Source organism: Falco biarmicus, chromosome 17 (genome assembly GCF_023638135.1).
Source record: "Falco biarmicus isolate bFalBia1 chromosome 17, bFalBia1.pri, whole genome shotgun sequence".
In the NCBI taxonomy this organism is placed as follows: Eukaryota; Metazoa; Chordata; class Aves; order Falconiformes; family Falconidae; genus Falco; species Falco biarmicus.
The window spans coordinates 2,448,392-2,473,282 of record NC_079304.1 but is presented as its reverse complement, the minus strand read 5'-3'; the positions used below and the strand labels follow the sequence as shown (position 1 = coordinate 2,473,282).

Sequence of the window (24,891 nt, the reverse complement as noted above, 5' to 3'; positions counted from 1 at the left end):
GCCTGACAGGGCTGGACTCGCTGCATGCCAGAAACCCGGAGTAGCTCATGAGGAGCAGGATGGGCTCTGCGCGGGGTATGGGAGCCCTGGCGGCACCCAGACATGTGCTTGCTGCACGGGGCGGCCGATGGGCCGAGCCCACAGCTGTTGATGTTTGTGCCTTTTTGTGCCAGCACTATCTGAGAAGGGAATTAGCTGCTATTCAAGGTCACTGCTGTTTTCACATGGCTCATACCATATGACTTAAATCGCATCTTTAAATAAATCCCTACTATCCCACCAGTTTAATGCTTACGTTAAGTACCAATTACAGCTAATAGGTGCTGTTGGCTCTGACTTTTTTGGATGGGAGTCCATTAGCCTGTCACCCGATGGACTTCCTCCCTTTTCCCTTAATAACCCCAAAGGAAGTGCTCTGAGTGTCATTAACAGCAAAGGACGCCCAGCCGTCGCCTGACTGCTCTGCAGGGGAAGCGGGGAGAAACACACACCTCCTGCAGCTGGGATGCTTGGGAGGCTGTGCAGGACAGGCTCCAGGATTCAGAAATACCTGAGACATGGCCAGGAGAGCCTGGCAGAGAGGACAAAGGGGGCAGAGATGGCTCTGGAGGTGGTCGTGTGCCACGTTTCTCTACTTAGCTTTAAATGAACCCTGTGCCACAGCACAGAGCACAGCAGGAGCTGCAAAGCGTGCCCTGAAAGTTGGGGTGCCATCTCCGGGAGGGCTACACCTCCAGGAGAGCTGCCTCTGACCCCACCAGCTGAAAATCGTGCTGCCCCCATGTCTTCTCCAGGAGTCTCCTGGAGGGGTGGATGGGCTGTCCTACTCCAAAAACTGGCTCCAGAAGAGAAAAAGTTTCCAGAGCCCATTTTGGGGAGAGCCTCAGCTGCCATTCCAGTCTCTAAGCCCCTGCACTCCCTGCAGATTGTTCTGGAGATGCTCCTGCTGCTTCTGGCTGATTTTCAGCCTGGTTCAGCATCGCAATTCAAATGAACAGGTTGTCCCCCGAAAGGCAGCCTCCTTTCGAAAGGCTGTTGCCGCCTGCCTGCTGGGTGATGGGCAACCTGGGTGAACATCTCGAGGCAATGCATGCACTGTGCCTGCCCTGCACAGCCCCCAGGACACCCCAGGGTGAGCTCTGCAGCCAGCATGGCTCTCCATACTGCTATGGGAGCTAGTTCACAGCCCCCCAAAACCTGGTATGAGCCAGGGAACCCAAGCAGCACCCAAATCCCAACTTGCTGCCCTCGAAGCGGGATGCTCCCAGCTGCCCTGCCCCTGACCCGAGCCATGGGGTGGTCTGGGTTTCTCCCCGGGGGCTGCTTTCCCCCCTCTGGAGGGCTGTGCCAGCCTGGGGCTGGAGCAGGCATGGTGGTGGGGAGGTGTCAGCAGCTCCCCGGGTAGATAGTTTTTCAAAGTAAATTCCAAAGGGCTTACACAACCCCGGCAAGTAATAGGAGCGATTCTGCAAGCTGCCGCACTTCCCTCCCCTGCCTTGCTCCTTAAGAAGGGAGAGCACGGCCCATGCTGGCTGGAAAACAAGCTTCAAAGCCGCCAGCAAGAGGGTTACCAAGTTTAGAAAGGATTTCATGCTCGCTTGGAACTTGCAAACCCGCAGCGCAGGCAGCAAGCAGCTTGGGTTAGCGGGGAGGGCAATGGGCAGCGATGGAGGGTGGTGGTGACCAGGACCTGGGGGAAGGACCCCCTCTGCTGCAGAGGGGTCGTGCATTGCCAGGATGCCACCTGCACCACCATGAGGACTGGGGATGCTGGGGATCTGCAAAAGCCTTCCCGGGGGGGTCTGCTCCCAAAAGCAGCCAGGAGCAAAGGGTCAGCCCTGGGGTGAGCTGAATGTAACCCTGCCTCCATCCCCCATTGCAGGACAGTGGGCAATAGGGGAGGAAAGCCTGAAAAGTCATATGGAGAAGAAAGGGCAGCTTAAAGATGAGCTCTCTCTTGTCCCAGAGTTGCTCCTGCATCTGCCTAAAGCCTGTCGTTAAGTTCTCCATGCCTTGGTGCCCCCTTCTATTCCTCATCTCATTTCAGCTGAAGGTCCCTCAGAAACTGCTTCTTTCCCTGCTTTACATGGAACTGAGCACACAGCGCATCCCATCAGGCCTGCAGGAGGGAGGTCAAGCCCTTTGCCCGCGCTCCTGCACAGCTCCAACACAACCATGCCTGCAGGCGTAGCCCTGTAGATGGGCTGAGCTGGACAATGTTGGCCAGAGAGCGAGGGGCAGAGGCGTCCCCACCCCACAATACCCTCTGTCCTTGCCCCCCACCTTTCCCTGAAGGACCACCCCAGCTCCGAGACTAACCACGAGGTTCCCGATGACCATGACCATCATGAAGACGATAAGGCACATGGTCTGGCCAGCCACCTCCATGCAGTCCCACATGGTCTCGATCCACTCCCCGCAGAGGATGCGGAAGACGATGAGGAAGGAGTGGAAGAAATCATTCATGTGCCAGCGGGGCAGCGTGCAGTCGATGGAGATCTTGCACACACACTCTATGTAGCTCTTCCCAAAGAGCTGCATCCCCACCACAGCGAAGATGAAGACGATGATGGCCAGCACCAGCGTGAGGTTCCCCAGGGCACCCACTGAGTTGCCGATGATCTTGATGAGCATGTTGAGGGTGGGCCAGGACTTGGCAAGCTTGAAAACCCTCAGCTATGAGGAACAAGGAGACAAGGCATTGATTTGCCTGGGGCTTCCATTGCCACAAAGTGTCAGCAAGGCTGCGAAGCTGGGCTTAGACTTTCGTGTGGCAGTTTGGTTTAGGCAAGAGGGATTAAACACCCAACTGCTTTGCAAAGAGCACAGACTTTCTTAAATCTTTAGCTCGACTGTCAATGTTATCTTTAACAGGGGACAAGTTGGTGACTGCCGTAAAGGAGGCTGAACGAGCCATTTCTCCACCCTGGTGGCAATTGCATCCAAGACCCCCAGGCACACCTCGTCCCCGCGGCACATACCAAGCGGAAGGAGCGGAGCACAGAGAGCCCTTGCACGTTGGCCAAGCCCAGCTCCACCAGGCTCAGGGTGACGATGATGCTGTCGAAGATGTTCCAGCCCTGCTGGAAATACTCGTAGGGGTCCAGAGCAATGAGCTTCAGGACCATCTCCCCCGTGAAGATCCCTGTAAAGACCTGTGGGAAACAGCACCCTGTCACTTTGTTTGCAAGACAGTGCTGAGCCTTGCTGCGGGGTGGGTGGCACCTTTTTTGGTGTATTCCCAAAGTATTTAATTCCATTAGGTGCAGTCCTAGTTGGGAACAAGCTCCCCAGCTGCCGCCCAGTGTGGCTTGTGAAGCCAGGCTGGGAGTACTGGTGACTGACTGCTTCTGGAGAGACACGAAAGTGCCATGTTGGCAGGTGGAAATTAAAAATAAAAGTTTCATTGGCAAAGGGACCCCCTTTGAACGACTGCTGAATCACAGAGATTCCCAGCACTGGGAACTGGACTGCTACTGGGATTCCCCTGCCCCTCCCAGAGCCCTGCGAAAGCTGATCCAGCTTTTACACATGATTCTTTTCCTGGGACTACAGCGGCGCTGTGCATTATCACGTTACTCCGGAGCGGGATCAGCAATGTGACAATTAGCATCCTCGATGCAATTTCATGACACTGCATGTGCAGAGGGGGCCCAGTGACAAATTTTGCCCTGGATGTGGATCGCGTTGGGATGCACAGGTCCGTGGGAGGGGAGGCTGCAGGGAGAGTTCTCCACCGGCATCCCAGGGAATGTTCCCTGACATGCCCCTTTGCACGCCAGCCCACAAATGTCCCCTTTTCTGCTCCTGCTAGCTGATCCCTGCTCTTTTCCTTCACAGCCTAACCATTTTCTGCCTGCAGCAAGACAGGCAGCAGGCACCGCAGCTTTCATCTCAGGCACAGACATGCGATGTGGGGGGGGCTGTGGCTCAGTGAGAGCTGCTTCTCCTGCTCCCATCCCTACCCGGCCCTTCCCCAGCAAATCACCCCCATCCCCACCCAGCACGGGGGTCTACACACAGCCAGAAACTGCTGCTGGCCCAAAGGAAAAGCTGGGGCTGTCTTTGCAGCGTGATCATGCTTTGAGCAACAGCCGATTAATCCCCTTGTATTTCCTGAATGAAATCAGAGACAAAGCAGCTATGTGCTCAGCGTCATCCTGCCCGCCCGGCACTCAGGCACCGGCGTGTGTCACTCCAGTGCCTGTGCTCAGAGAGGCCCCAGCAGGTGCTGGAGCAGGACAAGGTGGCAGGAGAGGAGATGACAAGCTCTCCCATCCCTTAGCTGTGTTTCCCAGAGCTACTGGAGCCTCCTGGACTCGCCCCACCGGCAGATTGCATCCATCTGAAAGCCATTTATCCCAAGCTCCAGCAGGAGCAGCCACAGCTGGTTGTTCAATATGCCTATTAATCAGAATAGCCCAGATTTGCAGGAATTTCACCCAGAAAAGTCCTGGTGTTTTGTTTGGTTTTTGTTTTGTTTTTTTTTTTTAACATTGCTGTTCCTGCTCAGTGGGACGTGTTTGCTCCCAGAATCTGAAATGGCCCCTGCTCTGCCACATGCCCCCCTGGCATCGTGAGGACACTGGTGCCAGCCAGGGCTGGCAGCAGCTGGTGCCTGACCCTGGGCTGCAATGAAGGAGGTGGCTCAGGGCAGCTCTGCCAGGCCATGGCCACGTTGGCATCGCCGACGTGCACCAAGCAAGACAGAAGGTGCAGCAGAAGGGGAGCAGGGGATGACGGATCCCACCCCCATATCACTTCCCTTGACCTGAGTCATCCTGAAGTCCAACCCAGCACAGGAACGCTGTGATCGGACCCCTGCCGCACTTTCTCAGCAGCTGGGATGTGTTTCCTGGCATGCATGCATGCTGTTCAGGTGACACAGCGGTAGCAGGGACGGTGTGGCTGCTGTGCCATCAAACAGGGAAGAGCAGGATGCTCGTAGCTGCCTACCAGGTTGCCCACGGACAGCACATTCTCAAACTCCTCCGTCATGGGGTAATGCTCCATGGCCATGAAAACTGTGTTGAGTACAATGCAGATGGTGATGCCCAGGTCCACGAAGGGGTCCATCACCACCAGCTTGACAAACTCCTTGAGCTTTATCCACAGAGGACAGCAGTTCCAGACCAGGAATGTGTGGGCAAATTTGTACCACCAAGATGGGCACTTCTGGTGAGCTTCCTCCAGCTCTGAGGGCAGGAGAGAAAAATGACATCAGTGTAGACTTGCCCCCCCGCCGCCCCCCCCCCCCCCCCCCCGGGGGAGGACAGCATAAACGCTAACCCACTAGAAGAGATCTCTCCTGAGGTCCTGAACCAGTCCTAGATCACCTATGAGTTAAATACAGGGGCTGAAAGGAGGAGCCTTCCCATGCCCTGGCACAGTGAGGTTGCAGACCTTACCTACCAAACCAGAGAGGGATGGAAAGGCAGATCAGTCGGGGAACTGTAGGTCCAATCCTACCCTCAGCACCTGGGCAGGATTTGAGGTGTCCCTGCCATGCTGAGATTGCTGGGACATCCCAGAGAGCTGCTCTGGAGTGGCCAGAGGCTTTGGTGCCCATTCTCAGGGAGGATGGGGCTCAGAAGCCTGTTATCACTGAGGCCCCGGTACTTTTTGCTGAAACTGAGACAGTAGCTCTTGGGAAGCCACCCAACAGCTCTCATTTGACTCTGGAAACTTGTAATCAATCGCAATCCCATTCACCTGCATGAGATATTGTATTATCTCCTCCAGGCATCATCCTAGTGAGCCGAAATGAAAAGCCTTGTTGGAGCAACACCTGCTATGGAGACCCCAGGTCCAGAGTCACCCCTTGCTTAGGGCTGGAGATCTGGGACAGCTGCTGTCACTGGGTTGCACCGAGCACCCCAAGTCCACCAACGCGCAACGGTTGGGTGAAACCAGCTGGCTGCACATGCACGCCTGGGCTGGGGGGGGACGTACCTTCCACGGCGTTGGAGAGGACACTGATGGTGCTCCCCACCCTCTTCTCAAGGCCTGGCCCATCTGAGTTGCCTACAGCGAGGTGGTTGTGGTCTGATTTCTCTGGCTCATTGGCTGGGTTGAACTAGAAGGAGAGGAGGCCACAGGGGGTGAATGCAGAGCGCTGCAGGCTGTGTCATGCACTTAAAGATAGAGCAGGCAGGAAAAAGGGCAGGGTCTGGAGAGACCTTGGGGTGCAGCACAGGAGCTGGGCTGCAGAAAGGCTCGTCAGATCCGACCCACAACAAGCTGGGCATGAGCCTGTCCCCCCCCAGGGTTTATCAGGTGGGAACCCTCAAGGGATGGCAGAGACCATCGGGCACGTACATCAATCACCGTAGCAGACCGCTGCAGCACAACCTTGGGGACCACTTGCCCGTTGCAGTCCTTTGGCTTGTCCTGGTCACTGTTCAGGTCGGAGTCGCGCTCCTTCTCAGCCATGCTGCTGCGCAGGGAACCGCTGCTGGACCCTCGCTCCTGCAACTGCAGCAACCCACATCCCCATCACCCCTGTGCCCGCCGCCGTCGGAGCTTCCCGCGATGGCTGTGGGGCACCAGGTGAAGGAGGGGGATGGATCAAGCCCCAGGAGTGTCCTGGGCAGGACTCATGACTCCAAAGTCGGCTGCTGCAGGACCTGGGCAGCAAACTCAGATCCTCACAAGCAGCGATGAGGGGTACCAATTTGCAGGAGCTAAACAGAAGTTGCAAACCTTCCCTTTTCGCTTGCACGCCCCACTGTACTAAGCTCTTCACACAGCGGTATTAAATCCGTTCAGATGGGATCAGGGTGAATAATTCACAGGGACAAAATTATGCAAACCTTCTAATTTCTGTCTTGCAGGAAACTTTAATCTTTGAAACATGCTTTCATCCCAAATGGGAGAGAAGCAAAATCTTCAAGGCTTTTGCTGAAACATGCTGTCCAAGATTTTTGGACTTGTACTGATTTTGTGAATGTTTGCATCAACGTTTAATTTTTTCCCCCCAAATGTTTCATTAGGTGTTCATTTGCATATACAATAATTTCTTTTTTTCTTTTTTTCCTTTCTTTTTTCTTTCTGACAGTGGTATTAATATTTGAATTTTACTACACTCTCTGGTAGCACTTAGGATGTCACAGCAGAGTGAGAACCTCTCTGTTCCCACTGCACATGGCTGAGCTGCTGCGTGGCTTCCACGCTCAAGTCACTGGATATTAAATGGATCTGAGCCCCCGTTTCTTGTAGCCACTTTACCCTCACTCTCAGCCCTATTCCCTCTGCCTTCTCCATTTCTCTAGGTTGCTGCCACCCCTTTTCTCCCCCTGTTCCTAAGGTCCCTCATTTTGGTCTCCACACTTTCCACCAACCATCTTCTCTTGCTCCTCTTGATGCTTCTTCAGCTGCTCCATGAGCTGCTGAAATTCCTCTTCCTTCTGCTGCTCCTCCAGCAATGTGGCGTCATTTTGTTCTGCGTAAGCCATGGCCACTACTGCGAGGATGAGGTTGATGAGGTAGAAGGAACCAAGAAATATAACCACCACAAAGAAGATCATGTACGTTTTCCCTGCTGCACGCAGCGTCTGTGGAGAGAGGAGGCACGGGACGTCACCACATCGGTTTGGCGATGTTTCCAGGGAAAGGTCTCGCACTAGGGCACCCTCCCTTTGGTGGTGGGATGGGATAGGATATTTTGCTCCTATCTTCCCCAAGGGCTGGTGGTGGCCCAGCTGACCTTCCTGCAGTCCATGGCACTGGGTTAGGGCTTGCGTGAAGCAGCCAGAAGTTTCAGCAAACCCAGCCACGCTGCTCTGTGTATCTGGCAGCCCAAGGGCTGCAAGCATGAATGGAGGTCGGACCAATATTTCACCAGAGACTCACTTTGCTGTGACCCAGCTTCCCAGGTCTTACCCCTGGGCCAAGAGTGGTCCTTTTCCAACTCCAGATCTGGGCATATTCATTTCCACAGGACATGTGCAGCCCTTGGATGTTGGCTTGCTTTTATCTAAACAGTCTCTGGACCCAGAGTCAGCTGGGATTTTACGGTGTCTACAACTTCTCCCTCAAGGATGACTCAATGCAGAGGACCAGTGACCTAGCTTTTCCTCCTCACCCTCTCTCTTGGCTCAAGCCAGACACATAGTAGATATAAATCCCTGATTTCCATGATACAGCTGGCAGCACTGCTGGACTTTGGAGAATACACTGCACTGCTCAGGTTTAGGGAACTGGATGGGATCATGCCCCATCTCTGCCGATCCTGCTTAGATTCGTAAACCACAGGACAAGGTCCCACAAGTTTCCAATCAAGTGACTTTTTACCTGTCCTAGACCAAGGGCAGCATCCAAACGACAGAAGCATTTGCACAAAGAGAAAAACTTGGTGCCTACCAGCTGGAAGAGGTTCTCCCAGTAGTCCTGCGTCATGAGGCGGAAGAGGGCCAGGAAAGCCCAGCTGAAGGTATCGTAACTGGTGTAGCCGTAGTTTGGGTTCCTCCCCGCCTTCATACACTCGTACCCTTCAGGGCACTTCCTACCAAAGGAGCCGCGGAGGCAGCTGGCATGAGCCCCCAGTGGTGCCCTCCTGCACCCACCACGAAATGCTCCATCCCTGGTGGCACTGGGAGGCTTCCACAGACTCTCCCCCCCAGGCTGATACAGTTGGGATGCCCAGACTGGTACCTTCCTCCCCACCCAAGGTGATACAGTCGGGATGCCCAGACTGATACCCCCTTCCCCAAGCTGATACAATCGGGGTGCCTGGACCGATACCCCCCCCCAGTCCCAATCCTGTCCCATCCCAAGCATCAGTAGACCCACAGGGTGTGCTGGCTGCCTTGTCCCCTTCCCAGGGAGCCAGAGGGAACCCTCAGCCGCCATTGTGAGCAGCACTCACCCAGCATCGCTGCTGTTCCCGCAGAGCAGGGCGTCAAGAGCTCCCTCCAGAAAGTAGAAATTGGCTTTGCAGTTCGGGGAAAAAGAGAAAGTAAATAAATAAATAAATAAATAAATAAATAAACAAACAAACAAACAAACAGAGACTGATTTTCAAGTTCTTGGCAGCTCCTTGCTGACAGGGAAATTCCCTGAATCCCAGCATTGGGCACTGGGTTGTCTCTTCTCTCCTGACTTTGCCACTGACATCGAACTACTTGGCACTAGCTCAGCGCCTTGTTTCACCGACCCAACTCGATGGCTCCCAAGCCCATACAGAGCTCTGGAAACAGCCAGGTTGGCCAGGGTCAGGCCTCCTGGAAAGGTGAGTTAACATGTGGTCAAAGGACAGAGGCTGGTCTGTTTTGCTGGGAAAATGTATGACATCCCAGGGAGCACCAAGCATGGGGGACTGCAGGGGTCCCCAAAAGATCTGGGGAAACTAACTGCTCCCGCTCCATGGCTATGACCTTCCTCCTGCTGTTCCCATCCCAACCAGCCCCTGCCTGGTGGGAAACCCGCCCTGCTCACAGACTGGGGCTTCCTAGAGCTCTTCCTTACAGCCTGAGCACAGACCCAGAGCTGCAGAAGCTGCCAAGCAGTGCCACCACGGGTCACCTGCCCTCCAGGACATAAGCACCTGGAGACACCCACCCCAGGACATGGCAGGGGGCAGCTGGACCCCATCCTGGGCACCACCCAGCACAGCCCTACAGGGAGCCACCCAGGGATTTCTGAAGCTTCCTGAAAGCATCCCCAGCTCTGCCTGGCTTCTTGCCACCAGGCTTTTATTTGACCTGTGTGGGCTCATCAAGGAGATGTCCCGCTTGGGAGACTCCAGGCGATGTGTTTTTGGCCTGGCCCTGATATCTGTTAACCCAAACACGTGGCTGCAGGGTGCTGCTGCTATTTGCACTGTGCTCGTTAGATCCTGTATGTTGAATATTCACTCTACCAAGAAGCCTTCCTGTAACTAATGCCAGAGCTGCTCGTACAGTTGGGCAAAGTAGCTCAGCTGAGACATAACCAGACCTTCTGCTGAGCTCTGCCGAGCGCCCTAAACGAGATGTGAAACATCCCTGTGGAGCACCCCACTGCTGTGCAGTTCTGCCAGGCAGATTTGCTGAGATTTTTATGTTTTCATGGAGTTTAAAAACCCCAAACCAAAGAACAAATAAAAATCCCACTGCACTTTTTGGGGTCAAACTTGTTTAAAAGGAGCAGTAGGAAAGAAGCACACTTGGAGACCGGTCTAAGGACCTGTGCTTGATCTCACCTCCCCCCCCCCCCCATCCCCTCCTGCTGGTTGTCACAGCGTTGCATGTTTGTATGCGATGCTCACTGGATGCAGTGGTACTTGGGGAAGGACCCAGCTATGATGCAGCAGTGCAAGTTGGTGAGAAATGTCATCCCTGCATCCTTCCCTCTGTTTTTCCGCCCAAAATCCCATCTGCTCCTTGGTCTACCCTCTGCAACCAGCCAGACGGAGCAGTGCCCACCCTGATGGGGAGGCTGTGTCCTCACTAGTGACTGGGAGAGATGGAGACACTGGTTTGTCCAGGCCTTCCTGTAGTGAAACCTTTCTGGAGGAGTTTAGCTTGCCCAGGTGGACTGCGTTTGCCCTGGCAAGGAGGATCTGATCTTATCTGTCCATCCTGTGAGCATGCACAACCCCTGTTTCACCCACATCTCCCTGCAAAGCTCCTTGGCTGGAAGATCCATGTGAGCAAACCATCTCGGTCTGACATGAAGGAAGAACAAGGAAACCCAGGAGCAAACCAGGGTGATAGATCAATGGAGAAGGGGACACACAAGCGTTTACCTTCATCATTGATGTAGGCCTCGAAATCAAAGGTGCTGTTGCTGGTGAAGTTGCTGGTGAAGTTGCTGGCAATGCCATCGGTGAAGTTGCTGTAGAGCGTTGTGTTGGCCAGCGTCTCGTTGTCCAGCCCCAAGTCCCCAAGGAAGGTGTCATTGAGGGGGGGCCACCGCACGCACTTCTGCCTGAGGTTCCCCATGAAAAGTTGGAGACCGATCAGGGCAAACACACTCAGGCAGAAGACAGTGAGGATCATGACGTCCGAGAGCTTCTTCACTGACTGGATCAGAGCTCCGACGATCGTCTTCAGCCCTAGGGGGGAGGCGTCACCGCTGAGCGAATCGCTCAGTTGCTAATTGTGGAGAACTATGTGCTATGGCGTTCCCAAAAGGTGCTGGATCTGGTGGGAACAGGTGGTATCACCAAATTCACCCCATGTCCTCAGACCCCCGGCACTGGGCCCTGTGTTGCATCCCAGCTACCCCTCTGTCCCCACACATTGCTGGGCAGCATAAACCCTTCCCCTAAAATTGTCACCTTTGGACCAGGGCCAGCCAAGCCTCCCCATGCCAACATTAACCTGGCTATCATAAGCCAAAGCCCACCCCAGCCTGGTGAGGTTGCCATCAGTTCCTTTCGGCTTTATGTTTTCCCCAGATGCCACAATCTGACCTTTTTTTTGGCCCAAATCCCTAGAGCAGACCACTTTGCTGTGGCACACGGAAAAACTATTTGCCAGCCCCGCTGGAAGATGCTGAGCACTGCTCTCAGCTCCAGAAAAGCCTCTGTGGTGCAGCCTCCCCTGTTCTGCTGTCCCATGGATGGTCAGCAGCCCAGCCGGACCCTCCAACCTGATCCCTTCAAGCTGGAGAAAGCCCAACGCGTCCAAGTGAAGGTGGCAAAGTGACATCTGCATTAAGCATCGGGATTAACTCATCTCTGCCCCTCCCCCGCCCCAGCATCACCGTTCCCTTTGAGGAGGCTCGCCCACACATCCTCAGTGGGCTTTTGACATGAAGGATGTCATTCCTGTCATCCACGTTCTACATGGATGATGGGGGATGCTGGGGCATCCTGACATTGATCTTAAAAGCAGCTCTGAGCACAGAGCTTTCATCACGTGGAGGCAATTCTCCCAAGGCATGATTTTTAGCTCTGTCATCACCCCATTTCCCCCCCTCCCTAAACTGTTTAGGTAAAACCCTGTTCTCCGAGGGCTTGTCTATGTTGGGAAACTGCTGAGGACAGTCGTTCTAAAGCAGCAGCTTATTTTTGCAACTGCTATTTCTGCAGAGCCTCTCGGGGGGATGTCATTCCAGAAAAAAGCAGCAGCTTATGTTTTGCTAAATGCAATTTTTAGCCTGTTTGATGAAGGCAAAAACCATTCAAATGTGAACCCTAAAGATCTGGAAACTGCAGGGGCACAAGAATTCATCCATTACAGGAAATTACCGTTTTCAGTTCAATCTCATGCTTCTTCAAGGGGTTTGACCTATCATTTCTGTGAGCTTGCACTAGGTGGTACCACAGCAGAGCATCAAAAAGGTATCAGAATTGGGGGACATCCATCAGAGGCACTTCATAACGTGCTACTCACACCACAGGCTGGATGTCTAGGGTGATGTTAAACGCTCACCACATGGCTCTTGCACTAACACCCGTTAAATATCTCAGCCCTGGCACAGAGCAGTCAGCAGTGGGGACAAAACTGTGTTTATGGCTCCAAGGACCAAGCGAAGTATATCGGTTAGTTGAGGCCGTAAACGCAGTGTGAGCACAAGCCCACCGAAGGCATCTCCAAGGAGCCCTACAAACAACACACCTGGTTCAACAGGGGCTTCCCCTGGCCAAACTGAGTGAGCACAGCTGATTTCAAGATGTAAAACCAGCAGGACCTGACCCAAAATCTGAATTACGTGGAAAATTATTTATAAGCATCCAATACCTTATTTCCCGTGTTTTTTCTTAGAGCTGTCAAAAGAACGAGGAATTGCTGTGAACTGTGGGAAAACCTGAGCTCAAGAAGGGGAAGATATGGAGAGGAGACCCCCTTCTCCAAGTCCCACCTGGTATCACGGTGATGGTTTTCAAGGCGCGGAGGACACGGAAGGTCCTGAGAGCAGAGATGTTCCCCAGGTCCACGAACTCGGTAATGTAGCTGCAGGACAGGAGAGGAAAGGGCTTCAAGGGTGCTGCCAGGCACCCACCCCACTGTTTCTCAGCCCTCTTCCCCAGGGTGCCAGTGGCCAGACTTCCTGTCCTCCCCCCATCCCACCAAACTCACGCCATGGAGATGACCATGAAGTCCAGCCAGTTCCACGGGTCACGCAGGAATGTGAAGTCATCGATGCAAAAACCTCTCGACAGTATCTTGATGAGGGACTCGAAGGTGTATATCCCGGTGAAGGCGTATCTGAAATGGGAACGGTGGCTCAGGGGATGCTCACCCAGGTCCAGGGGCCAGCTCATGATGGGGTTTTGTCCACCTCTGCCAGTAGGACCATCTGAGGGAGCTGGGTCTGGGGGCTCACAGTCACCGCCTTCTGGGTTCTTGGGATGCTTCAGCACTGGGGGAGGTCTTCACCTCACCTCATAAGGCAAGTTGAGACATCCTGAGGTACCAACCCCTTTGATGACTATTCTGCAACACCTCTGATCCCTGCTCATCCCCCAACACCACGGTGCTCTCTGTAAAATGCTGCTGAGACCTGATTGTGCAAAACCACAGCAGAAAACACTGGCTCTTTCCCTTCTCACCTGGGGATGGTTGTCCATGTTCCTTGAGCTGGTGGATCTGCTCAGCCTCTCACCACTGACCCAACCCAACCTGCTCTGCAGTGGTCTCCTGTAGCAGAGACCCCACCAGACTTTGGGCAGCTCTGAAACACTCCTGCTCCTTGCAATACCTAATGCAGAGCGTGGACATCCCTGCTGAGACAAGAGGGCCACCAGCACCTCCCAGTGACACCTGCCCTCCTCTGAAAGGTGCCTGGATCCCAACATCCCTCTCTCGGCCTTGCTCCTGTCCCTGTTGAGGATGGCCAAGCTGGGGTGGCCCCGAAGTCTGGAGGAGGTGATGGAAGGCAGGGACTTACTCCACATTCTTGGACCACGCCGGGGGGTTGCTCATCGTCATAAACACACAGTTGGTTAAAATTGTGATCATGATGAACATGCTGAATAATTTAAAACCTGTCAAGGAGAAACGCTGTGGCTGTTGCCTAGATTCCCCCCTTCACACGGTTATGAAGCCAAGCAGCCTTCTCCTCTTGTCCTGGCTCCCACCCAGGTCCCACCCCTGACCTGCTCCTCCTGCAGCTCTCTCCCGGCTCAGCCCTGCACTGTCACTTTCCCCTTGGCCCTCCTGCTCCCGTACATGGTCCTGGCCCCTGCCCTCCCTTTCTGCTCACCTCCCCACCTCCGTGGTGCTGGCTCTGCCTCCCTTTTTGTCCCCTGTGCTCCTTCCTCTCTCCATCACCCCAGGATTCAGCTTTCCCCACTTGTCTGATCCCTGGGCCACAAACACACCCTCTTTTTCCTCCTACCTCCTGGCCACCAACCCCTGCTGCCACCAGAGCTCTGCTGGGGTCCCTTCCCACCCATCCTAGTGCCCCTCTTGCTTTGGGGGTCCTTTCCTGTCTTTCCATCTCTGCTTGACTCACATCAAAAGTCCCAGCACTGCCCAAGTTGCCTCCTTCCCTGTATCCCAATGTCCTTGTTCCTCTGCCTTCCCCCTCCTGAAGCATCCTTTGAGCTCCTCAGTTCTCCCACTCCGCAGATGTGACAGGATCCCCTGGCCTGTAAACTTCTTCCTTTCTTCCCAAGTCCCTCCAGACCTCAGAGACGTTGAATCTCCTCCCCAGGAGCTCCACCACTTTGGTTTCTTCCCTTCTCCAACCAAGACTGAGCTGCTGATGCCACCAAGGTGCCCAAAGCCTTCAAGCACCCACTCCTTGGGAAGGGACCAAAGCCTTGGGGTGGCTGGGCAGTGGGTCCTGGCCATACTGGGGGCCAGCCTGGGAGATTTGCTCACCACACCGTCATGAAACACTTCTTTCAGCCCTCTCCCCAGGGCTGTTTGCACTCTGAGCATCAGGGTTTGACCTGGCAATGGAGCAGCATCACAGAGGGCAAGGATATGAATGGATAAGCACTTTGATGGCTCCTCTGCGGATGGGGTGGAAAGGGCCCAGCAGGTAGAGGGCAGGGGTTGCTGAGAAGCGGAAGATGGCCTTCCCCTTGTTGAGGACTATGAACGTCTGTGGAGAAAAGAGAGGAGGGAGATGGGTTAGCCCTTCTGTACACCCCCAAAACACCCATGGATCAAGTGCTGCCATTAGAAGCGAGACATCTATGCATGCTTTGGATCTCCAAAGGCTTGGAGACTTCACCAAGGAACAGATGCTCTGCTTTGGAGGAGAAGCAACCACAGCAGTCTGGGGTTGTGGATCACCAGGATGGGCTCAGATGAGACCCTAAACCACGGTGGAAAGAAGAGGAGGTCCACACATTGGTCTTATTCTTGGGACTTACATCTAGTGCCCATGGTCTAAGCTCCGCCCTCACCTTCTTATCCTTATAGAAAGGGTCCAGGTCCTCCAGGGGGGTCCCGATGAGGTCCAGTGGTGGGTCACCGTAGATGAGGGGCAGGTTCTTGCCAGCTTCCAGGTCACTTCTGGGCTTGATTTCCTCTTCCTCAGGCAGCTCCACTTGCTGCCGCTTTATCTTGAGTGCCTCTGCCTCAGCGATTCGCTGCTCGATGGCAGCCAGCGAGGCGGGGGTGAAGGGGCGGAGGTTCTCGGGGCCCGGGATGTACGGCAGGCCAGCCATCCTCTCATTCTGCTCCCAGGATGCCTGCGCCCAGCCTGTTGGGAGAGGGGGGCTGAGAAGGCAATGCCAGCTGGTGCCATCTTGGGGCATTTTTGCTGAGCCCTCGAAGCCAGGTGGTGGCAGGATCTTGGTGGGGTTTTGCAAACAGATTTATTGCAGAAATATTGAACTTGAAAGAAAGATTTTTACGCATGGATTACTTGCAGATGGAGCACCCTGTGTGCTCCTTCTCCTCCCAGATCCCCATTCAGCCTCTGATCAAAAAGCACTATCAGGTTGAGCACCATACGAGCTGAGCAGTTGGCATCCCTGGCACCAGCTGGCTGTTGCTAGACACGCGGTTTCACAACCTAGACAGGGTTGTTCAACAAAACAAACCACCTCCAGCATCAGCGGCACCTCTCCAGCTGCCTCCCCTTCGCAATGTGCTGCAAGGCTTTCCTCCTGCACCTTGTGCGAGCAGCGGGCAGTGCTCAAAGCCAGAGGTGGCTCAGCCAGGGCAGCATGGACCTGTGGGGTCAGTGGCCATTTCACAGCACCCATCCATAGGAAAGGCGAGTAACCTGCAGCTCCGGGTGGCCTTGCTCCCGAGAGGAACGAGTTAGTCTTACCTCGAGCCAAAAAGCCAGGTCATAGCGGCACTTTCTAATGTTACAGAGATCAGGATGAGCCCCTAGATGGGAATAGGATGGGTGGTTTGGGACGGGGAGATAAGAGCGGCTCCACTGTGCAACAGAACAACAAAAAAGATTGGGGAGTAAAGTGGTCACCGGAGGGGTGGTTGCACCTGCAGGAACAGGCTGCCATGCCCCAGCTGAGGCCAAAACACCTGGCAAAGGCTTCCCAGACACCAGAAAGGTTCTCGCTTTGAGTCCCCTTGCCTCAGCGTCTGTTTGACCCAAAAACATCAGCTCGTGCCAGAGATGAACCCAATATACCGTAACACTCGATCCTGCTTTGCAGGGATACTGGGATAGATGCACCTCTGTGCCTCACCCTCCCCAAAATGAGCATCCCGCTGGCAAGCAGCAACTCTTCCATGCACCAAAACTTGAGGAGATGCTGCTGAGGACCTGCCCACCAAAAAGCTTGAGGATCAATACTCCTCACAAGCCCTGACAAGAGCTGGAAACCTTCAACCTTTTGTAATTAAGGAGAACTGGACATTCATAGCCCTGATGGGAAGAGAGACTCTGGGTGCGTAATGGCATTGACACGTTCCTATGGTGATTATAGAACCAAGTGGTAGAAGCAGCAGCAAAGGGAGGTATTGGTTTCAAGCAGCGCAGGATAAATGCATTTTAGTTCTCCTTGCTATCGCTGCTGAATTGAATCCTGGTGTGCAAAATGGATTTTCTTCTGCCAAGGGCAGGCAACCCCCCCAGCAGCACAGTGTTGAGGGGGAATTAACTGTTCACCCCCCATCGCATCCAGCCCCAAGGATGAAGCAGGGACCAGTCCCTGGCTACAATGTCTCTTGGGCAGAGGCCACCTTCATCACAGTGTTTGCACAGCCCCTTGGTGGCTCCAGCACCAGGGCTTTGATGTACATTCAAAATGCAGCTGGTAGAGGAATAGAAGTAACTTGTTGCCTTTTGTGACAGGGAAACCTTGTAAAAAAAATAATCAAGTGGCAAGAGCACCGATTTTTCTATTTAAACCTGTTTTTAGAAGAGGGAAAAATTTGTCTTTGCTGAACAAGGTCATCTAATAGGATAAACCAAGTCACATCACTGCAAACTGGAGTCTGGCACCACCTATGACCCAGCTCATGGCCCAGACTGCTGCAAAACTGACAGCCCAGATGGGCACAGCCCCAGCTCACCCCAGGCACACTGGACCCCAAAGGTGGAATCTCAGCAAAGCAAGGCAAAAGGGAATTTTTGCCACCACACATCTGAGGGGACAGTGCCCATGGCAGCAGGTCAGCAGGGTACCGCTGTTGCCTCTTCTCATCCAGAGTTATTCTGGATTTACACCCATTTCATGCTTTACTTGAGCAGCTCTGGAAACCTGCCCTCTGCATCCCCCTCAATACCAGCAGCCTCAAAGCTCCAGCCAGAAGCGTGGGGTTGTGTCACTGTTGCCCCAAGTGCCACCAGGGATGCGCTGATGTGTGCTCAAGCAGGACCCACACCTGGGGGGGACCAACCCACCCCATCTCCTGGGGACTCCAAGGACTCACAGGAGCTAGTTGGTCTAGGCAGCCTCAGTTTCCCTGCAAAGAGGGTTTCAGAGAGCTGTTAGGGCAAGCCTGCGTTACGGGCCACGCCAGCGCTCCAGCCCCTGCAGCAGCACACCGCTCTCCAAGGCTTTGGTGCATGGAGGGGCTGCATGACCCACATCTTCCCTGGAGCCTCCTGTTGGATTCTGCCCCTCTAAAGCCCCAGCGGTGGCCTGTCCCTGCTCACTGCACCCAGCCTGTGGTCCCGGTGGAGGTGGCTGTGCCCCAGCTGCCACCAGCGATCACCGTAGGCGTCAGGTTTCTGCAGCCCCATGACTCTGCTCATTCCTCCCCCGGCAGGAGTGGAGCTCCAGTGGCACCAGCCTTGCTTTTGGCCCATGTCTCCTCTTCCTCTCGCTAGGTTGAAGCCATCATGCTGTCCCGCACCAATCCACTGGCTGATGGAGCAGCCCCTGGCAGCAGCAGGCATAGGGGCTTGCAGCCACATGGGAAGATGCTGGGGGCTGGCAGCACCACCCAAGGCTACGCAGGGGGTCCTCAAAGGGGATGTTGCCTTGGGCATGGAAATGCTTTGCGGGGTCTTTTACAGCATGTGATCCTGCTTTGACCTCTTTGAGGCCACCCAGAGATAGTGGGATGGCCCCAGGGAGCAGGGCTTAAGCCTATGCCCAGCTCATGCACACCACAGCCCTGGAGCCCTCAGCATCTCTGGTGGATCACCGCTTCCCAAAAGAGAAGGAACCAAGGACCAAACGCAGGGTCTGTGGGGGCTCAGCCCAGCAGCCGTGTCTCCCCCACTGAGCTCAGTTCCCACACCAGTAGGCATGGGGCAGACAGCCGGGTCCCACCACCTCACATGCAGCAGGTCACCCTGGGACCAGCCGGTGGGATGAGGCAAACAGCCCCTCCGCTCCCAGCCTGGCGCACTCATAGCAGCGGCTATAAATAACAGAGATCAAACTCTGCACCTCCAATAGGTAAAAGCAGTTTGGACACAGCGACAGGTGCTGTGCCAGGCATGCACCACCCTGTGACCCCCCTCCCCAGCACCCGGGTCCCCCCCGCCCCGCCCCCCCCCCCCCCCCCCCCCCGAGTCCCCTATTAAAGGCAGACCCTTGCCCCACCAGGTCTCCTGCTAAGAAATCAGCCACTTAAATGTCTCTACAAAGCTCTGATCTGCTATTTATTGCTTTCTTCAATTTCAGACGTCCAGCTAAGCTGTATAACTCCTTTTTGCTGTTACACGTGTGAGCTGTTGCTCACTGCCTACGTTCAACACCACGGATGAGCATCTCACCCCCCATTCCAGCATCAGCCGTTACCAGCTGGGAGCAGCTGCCTGCCCAGGAGTGCGTGGCCTTCGCTTTGATAAAAATTCAGTTTCCTGAGATATCTTTGCTACTCTGAGGTCAGGCAAATGAATCCACCTCCAAAATAACAGGAAAACTTTGGAAACTACCAGAGATGCTGCGTAATAGGTTCTTTATAATCAGTACAGATAGAAGGGTGACAGGGTCCTGTCTGAAACTGCTTGGAGAGCCACCCCATCCAGAACTGGCACTTACCCCTGCCCAGAAAATAACCTGTGGGCTGAGGAAGAGAAGGAAGGACTTTCCCAGTTGCTGTGTGCAGACATGTGGCTGCAAGGGACACAGGGTGGCCAGGGGTCTGCCCCGATCCTGCTGACCCATGCAGGTGCTGGGCTCAGCCCATCATCCAGGCTCCAGGGCTCTGCTCCTCCCTTCCTAGGACATTTCTCTGGGAGAGCATCTGCAAATCCAGAGGCCCTCACCCCGGTAAGCCCAAAGAGATGCACTTATGACCCCCCCATACTCAGGGCTGGGTTAAAGACAGATCTGACTGGGGGTGTCTCAAGCGAAGACACACTGCTCCTAAGATCTCAGCTCTACAAATACTGAGAACATGGGAGACATCAGTGGGACCCTCTGAGTACCAAGCATTGCAGCAAGACCTTCAAACACAGCTTGAGGAGCTGCTCTTACCCACCTGAAGAAATTCCTCACTGTGAGAGTGGCGAGGCACCAGGACAGGTTGCCCAGAGCAGCCATGGTTGTCCCATCCCTGGACGTGTCCAAGGCCAGGTTGGACAGGGCTCCAGGAGCCCTGGTCTAGTGGAAGGTGTCCCTGCACATGGCAGGGGATTTGGGTGGATGTTCTTTAAGGTCCCTTCCAACCCAAACCATTCTGTGATCTATAAACCTGCCCTTCAAGATTCATAGGAGACACTCTGGAAAGACCCCAGAAGAGACAGGTATGGGCAGAAGTACAAGACAGAAAGCAACCCGAGTGGTCAGCAGGCAACGTAAGTCAGCTTTGCTCACCAAGAAACAGCAGAGGCAGGTGATGCTCAACCAAGGACTCACAGTGCACAGGAATCCCTGCAGCAGGGGTTAGCATGGGGACAAGGAGCTCATGCACCAAAGCCAGCAAGCAGCCAGCTCTGGAAGAGCTGGTGCCAGGGAGCCCAGAGCCAGCCCACACACTTAGAGCAATGACAAGTTGATACCAGGGGAGATAAGGCAGCACCCAGCAGCTCAAGAGCTCTGGAAACCAGACCCAGTTGCACACAGAACCCAAACCCAACACAGCACACTGAAAACATAACCCCACAGCACCCCCTCCTTGCTACCTGCACCCCAAAACCACCTGGGACACACCACTTCCACCCAAGCCAGCACCCGGGGCTGACTGCACACAGGACAGCCCACCCCTCTCCATCCCTCCTTTATTTATCCCCATGAGGAGAGGCAGGGTGGGGCAGGATGGTGCAATGGGGACCAGCTGGGACCACAAGGTTGGGGGATGAGTCACAGCTTACGATGGTGCCTCAGTCACGTGCATCCCAAGCGCTGCCACCAGCACCATCCATTCTCTATGCTGCCCATCCCCGTGGCGGCCGCCTTGCTCACCCAGGAGGACCCGCAGGGCTGCACCATGGGTCTTGTTTTCCCAACCTTGTTGCATGCCCCATGAAGCCCCCCATAGCAGCTCCCCTCCCCAGTCCTGCATCCATTAAATAGGTTTTAAAAAACCCCAAAATCACATGGGCTGGGAGATCTGCTGCCAGGAGAATGTGTATTGGGTTCAAAGCCAGCCCAAGGGCACAGACACTCGTATAGTCAGGAGAACATTTATACGTCCATGGAGAACAGGGAGCTTTATGGGGATGATTAAATACCAGAGTCTTTACACCTTTTGCATTTCCCACCTCTACACTCTGACTGCTCAGCCCCAGTGGTGGGACCACGGGGAAGGAGAAGGAGCAGGGCCAAATCCTGCCCCTGCACCCTGCAGAGCCGAGACCCCAAACAGCAACACAGGAGGTGATGCCAGCTGTGCTGTGGCGGTGGTGCCATCGCTGCGTGGGTTTTGTCACGCCTTCAGGATATTTGCTTTTTTTTTTTAATGATCTTTGAGTGTACAGGGTGGCACGATGCTTGGTTGTAAAGTCTGATGGCTGCAGAAAAAAAACCCCAACCTTCCGGCATGGTACAGCTTAAAAAAGCCCTATGGGGTCTTAATTTCCTATTGTATTTTCCCCATGTTTTGGAAAAAAAAAAGGAAAAAAAAAGTGGAAAAATTGAAAAAGTCTGATGTGGAATGGTTTTTTTTCTGCTCACAAATAGCACAGGGGGTGGAGAGATTTGCTTTTGAGCCCTGCACATGGGTGATTGAACGGTGCTGCATCGGTGGTTTTGAGATTATCAAAGTTTCCAGCAGCGACTGGGATAAACACCCTTGCATTGAGCCAGGCAAAATTAGCCATTTTAGAAACGAGTTTATGCCCCTTTCTGTAACGTGATAATGTGCCATTTGAAAGTCTGATGTTTACTATCCCCAGATATATTGTTGTCCCGTAATGCTTTGCTGTAACTACATCGTAAAGACTATATGGAAAGATATGCAAAGTCTCCAAAATTTCCTTCTGCAAACAAATGCCTCGTAGGAGGCTGCTGTGGGACGCTGGCTCTCCACCGCTGTGGCAGTTCTGAGTTCACCATACAGCTGCTGTGTTTTCAAGCTGCCCTCTCTTAAAGGCAGGTGGTGCTACGTTTTCACATAAAGCAAATAACACCAATAAAAGAATGAAGAGTCACCCCAATTTTTTTTCCCCACTCCATTTTCAAATAGAAGTGGACTCAGAAGGCTTAGAGAGTGAGAAAAAAATTAATTCTTAATTTTCCAGCATTATTCTTTCGATTCCTGATTTTTTTTTAAGCACTTGGCTGGGAAGTCCCGTGGGTTATGTGGTTCAAACACCAGCTCCTCGCCCGCCAGGCTCAGCAAGCACCGCTGGCTCCCGTCAGTGACATGTCCCCTCGTGCCGACTCCTGTCACCACCGTGGTTTTTTTCCCCTCCTCTGGGTGTGTTTTGTTTCTTCGCCTAAAGTGTGCCCCAAGCCAACTGCGCTGGCAGGAATGTGGGATGCTTCCAAGCAGCATCCGTCATCCCGGGGAGCTGGGTGAAGCCGTGCAGCCTGCAGCTTGCCCGATGCCGAGCAAAAGGGTTGCTCTGTTGAAAGCCCTTGGAAGACAATGCCAGAGCGAGCCCAGCGCTGCTGGGTGCCTTTCCCCAGCCAGACCAGGGGGACTGAGGTGCTGCAGCAAGTTCATGTTCTTCAGTTGCCATCACGGTCCCCTCGGTGGGTCTGGACCAGCCAAGGTGACTTGCTGCGCGTTACCGACAGGTCACCCACAGCAGCAGCAATGCTGGTACGGTTGCATGGGCCAAATGCAGAAGTGCATGCTCGGTTTGCAGCACACGTTGTATGAGTTCCCTGCGATGGGAATGATGCTGCTCCGCTGCTTTCTGCCTGCTAGACACTGCCTGTCTCTGGCAGGCCAAGAGGAGGTCTCCAAAAGCTCTCCAGTCCCTTTCCTGGCATCCGCCTTGCGATGGGCTGTGGGACAAGGGCACCCATGAGCTGAGGGCTGCGCTGGCACTCAGGGGACTTCCATGGAGGAGGAGAAGGATGAGATGCACAATCCCATGTTTCGGGGCGCGTTGCAGCAGCAGCAGCACTTTCAGTGACGTCGCAGCCACGCTGGGTGCCCTGCACATGCAAGACCAAACGCTGCTCCCTGGCCCCAACTCCTTGTGGAGATGCAGCTGAGCCCATGTCACCGCTGGCTTCCTTTGGGGAGCCAAATCCCTAATGCTGACCATGCTACGGGGGCACCAGCCTCCCCCGGGAACATAAACCCCCAAACCTGCGTGCCCTGCAGAGGTACCTCCACTCCGGCCACAAGCACCATAAGCCGCGTGGAAATTAATTTGAGACAATTCTCCGATTGTTTTGGTCCTGAATTTACTTGAACTCTGGCACTTCGGTGCCTGTTCGCCCGCAGCCCTACCAAGGGTACCTCGATGTGCTCCAGGGTGGGGGTGGACACATAGGCTGGAAGCTGTGAAGTCCTCAGATACTCTCCCTGGCCACAGATGGAAATAGGAGGTTGCAACATCCTGCAGCAACGCGCTAACCCCCTCCTGCCTGGAGCTGGGGGATGCAGCAGAGGGGGGGGGGTATCACCCCATCCCCACCTCCTTTCCAGCCCACTGTTCTTACTGACTCCCGGGAGGGCACTGCTGGAAAGGGGACACTGGGGCGGTTGGCTGCTTGGGTTTATTTTTTTTGGGGGGGGGAGGTTTGGCTGTGGTGGAGGCTCCAGCAGGCAGGGAAGGGGTTAAAGCGGGGACCCTGCGCTTGCCCACTGCCCACTGACTGCACTCGGGTGTCATCCAAAGCTCCTGCTCCTCCCTGCCAGCAGCTCTCATGTCAGGCTTGGAAAAGATCTGAGCGGTGCTGTGAAGGCAGCGAAGCGAGGTGACAGCGTGGGGAAAGGGAGGATGGCATGGGGCTGTCATGACCTGCTGCCCCCCCCTTGGGGTCCCCTAGGCTCGGGGGAGGGGGGCGGGGAGGGAAAGGAAGGCATCGATGCAGCCACCTCCAAGGGATTCCAGCAAAGACACAACACCACCAACTCCCACAGGGACCATCAAGGAGCAGTGCTGGGAGCAGGTCCCAGACCTGATGTTCCTGTGGGGTTTGTAATACCAGGGACCCTGCAGCATCCCGAGGCGGGAGGATGCCCATTTTCCCACCGCAGCCTCTGCACTCCATACCAGACCATACCCCATACCAGACCCTGCAAACCAGGACCACCACGGGGCCACAGCCCTCCCCATGCCCAGCTCCGGGTGCTGAGCCCTGCACCTCCACTGTCACCCTCCAGCTCCCCAGGCATCTCACTCAAATCCGCTTGGATCTGGAGAAGAGGGTCTTGAAGATGAGATGTCCCCAAGGGCTGTATAAATAACCGAGGAGGGAGGCAGCTGGACAGACAGACAAGCACAGAGGCTGAGCACCCTTCCCGGCATCTCCGGAGCTATAGCCGAGATCTTTGCCCTCATAACTCCGCAAAGCATCCACCACATTCTCCCCCTTCCTCCCCCCCATATAAATGACCTCGTTAGTCCAACCTGCTGAACACAGAAATGATGCTGGCCGGCTCGTCAGTACCTGCTGCCACTCGCTTTCCTACCCCCAAATCCAGCAAGTTTCTCCGAGGGAAGCTGGAGCTACCCAAGTGGCTCCACAGGGCCCTTTTGCCCTCAGTGATGCTCACCGGACCCTTATGTACACACCGGAAAATAGAAAATGCTATTTCAATATTAGCACAGCCAAATCAAGGCAGGACTCCGTGTTCTTTAACCAGTTCCTGTAAATATGCTCTTTCCCCCCTGAACCATTACAACATCAGGCGTTTTCCCAGCAAGGACCAGAGGAGGCGGCTCCAGCGCTCACAGCATCAACCCATCAGCTGCACATGCAGGATCTCCCCTGTATAATGGACTGACTGGGATGTCCCACTGTCCCCAAGGTTTTATGGAATTTTTGCCCGTCCCCTCCCCCCCCCATGCTCTCTGTTAATTTTTTTTTTTTTTTTCTTTGCGTGCTGCATGCCCCGGCTGATCCCTCAGCACTGGCTCTGGGGATCAAGAGAGCAGTGATCTGGCCAAGAGAGATGGATGCTGTTGCGAGGCATGGGGGTGCCAGGGTGGCGGATCGCTTCTGGATAAACCCTGGAATGGCACTGGGGGTGCGCAGCGGTCCCCGCACGTGCAGCGAGT

The 24,891-nt window shown here is 54.6% G+C and overlaps 1 protein-coding gene across 4 annotated transcripts in view; it reads right to left on the bottom strand.

Moving 5' to 3' along the window:
• Positions 1 to 24,389, bottom strand: part of SCN4A (sodium voltage-gated channel alpha subunit 4) — a 39,876-nt gene extending 15,487 nt beyond the window's left edge. For 3 of the 4 annotated variants that reach the window (XM_056362290.1, XM_056362293.1, XM_056362292.1), the window contains exons 1-15: positions 24,281 to 24,389; positions 15,290 to 15,588; positions 14,864 to 14,982; positions 13,819 to 13,908; positions 13,008 to 13,136; positions 12,790 to 12,881; positions 10,727 to 11,035; positions 8,867 to 8,930; positions 8,362 to 8,503; positions 7,341 to 7,553; positions 6,319 to 6,474; positions 5,953 to 6,076; positions 4,957 to 5,195; positions 2,982 to 3,155; positions 2,320 to 2,676 (exon numbers count right to left, since the gene is read on the bottom strand). In XM_056362290.1, coding sequence (XP_056218265.1) covers positions 2,320 to 2,676; positions 2,982 to 3,155; positions 4,957 to 5,195; positions 5,953 to 6,076; positions 6,319 to 6,474; positions 7,341 to 7,553; positions 8,362 to 8,503; positions 8,867 to 8,930; positions 10,727 to 11,035; positions 12,790 to 12,881; positions 13,008 to 13,136; positions 13,819 to 13,908; positions 14,864 to 14,982; positions 15,290 to 15,553 — 2,472 coding nt within the window. In that variant the 5' untranslated portion in view covers positions 15,554 to 15,588; positions 24,281 to 24,389. Of the gene's footprint in view, positions 1 to 2,319; positions 2,677 to 2,981; positions 3,156 to 4,956; positions 5,196 to 5,952; positions 6,077 to 6,318; positions 6,475 to 7,340; positions 7,554 to 8,361; positions 8,504 to 8,866; positions 8,931 to 10,726; positions 11,036 to 12,789; positions 12,882 to 13,007; positions 13,137 to 13,818; positions 13,909 to 14,863; positions 14,983 to 15,289; positions 15,589 to 24,240 lie in introns of all 4 variants that reach the window. The other variant, XM_056362291.1, reaches the window with a different exon arrangement.
• Positions 24,390 to 24,891: the final 502 nt, after the last annotated feature.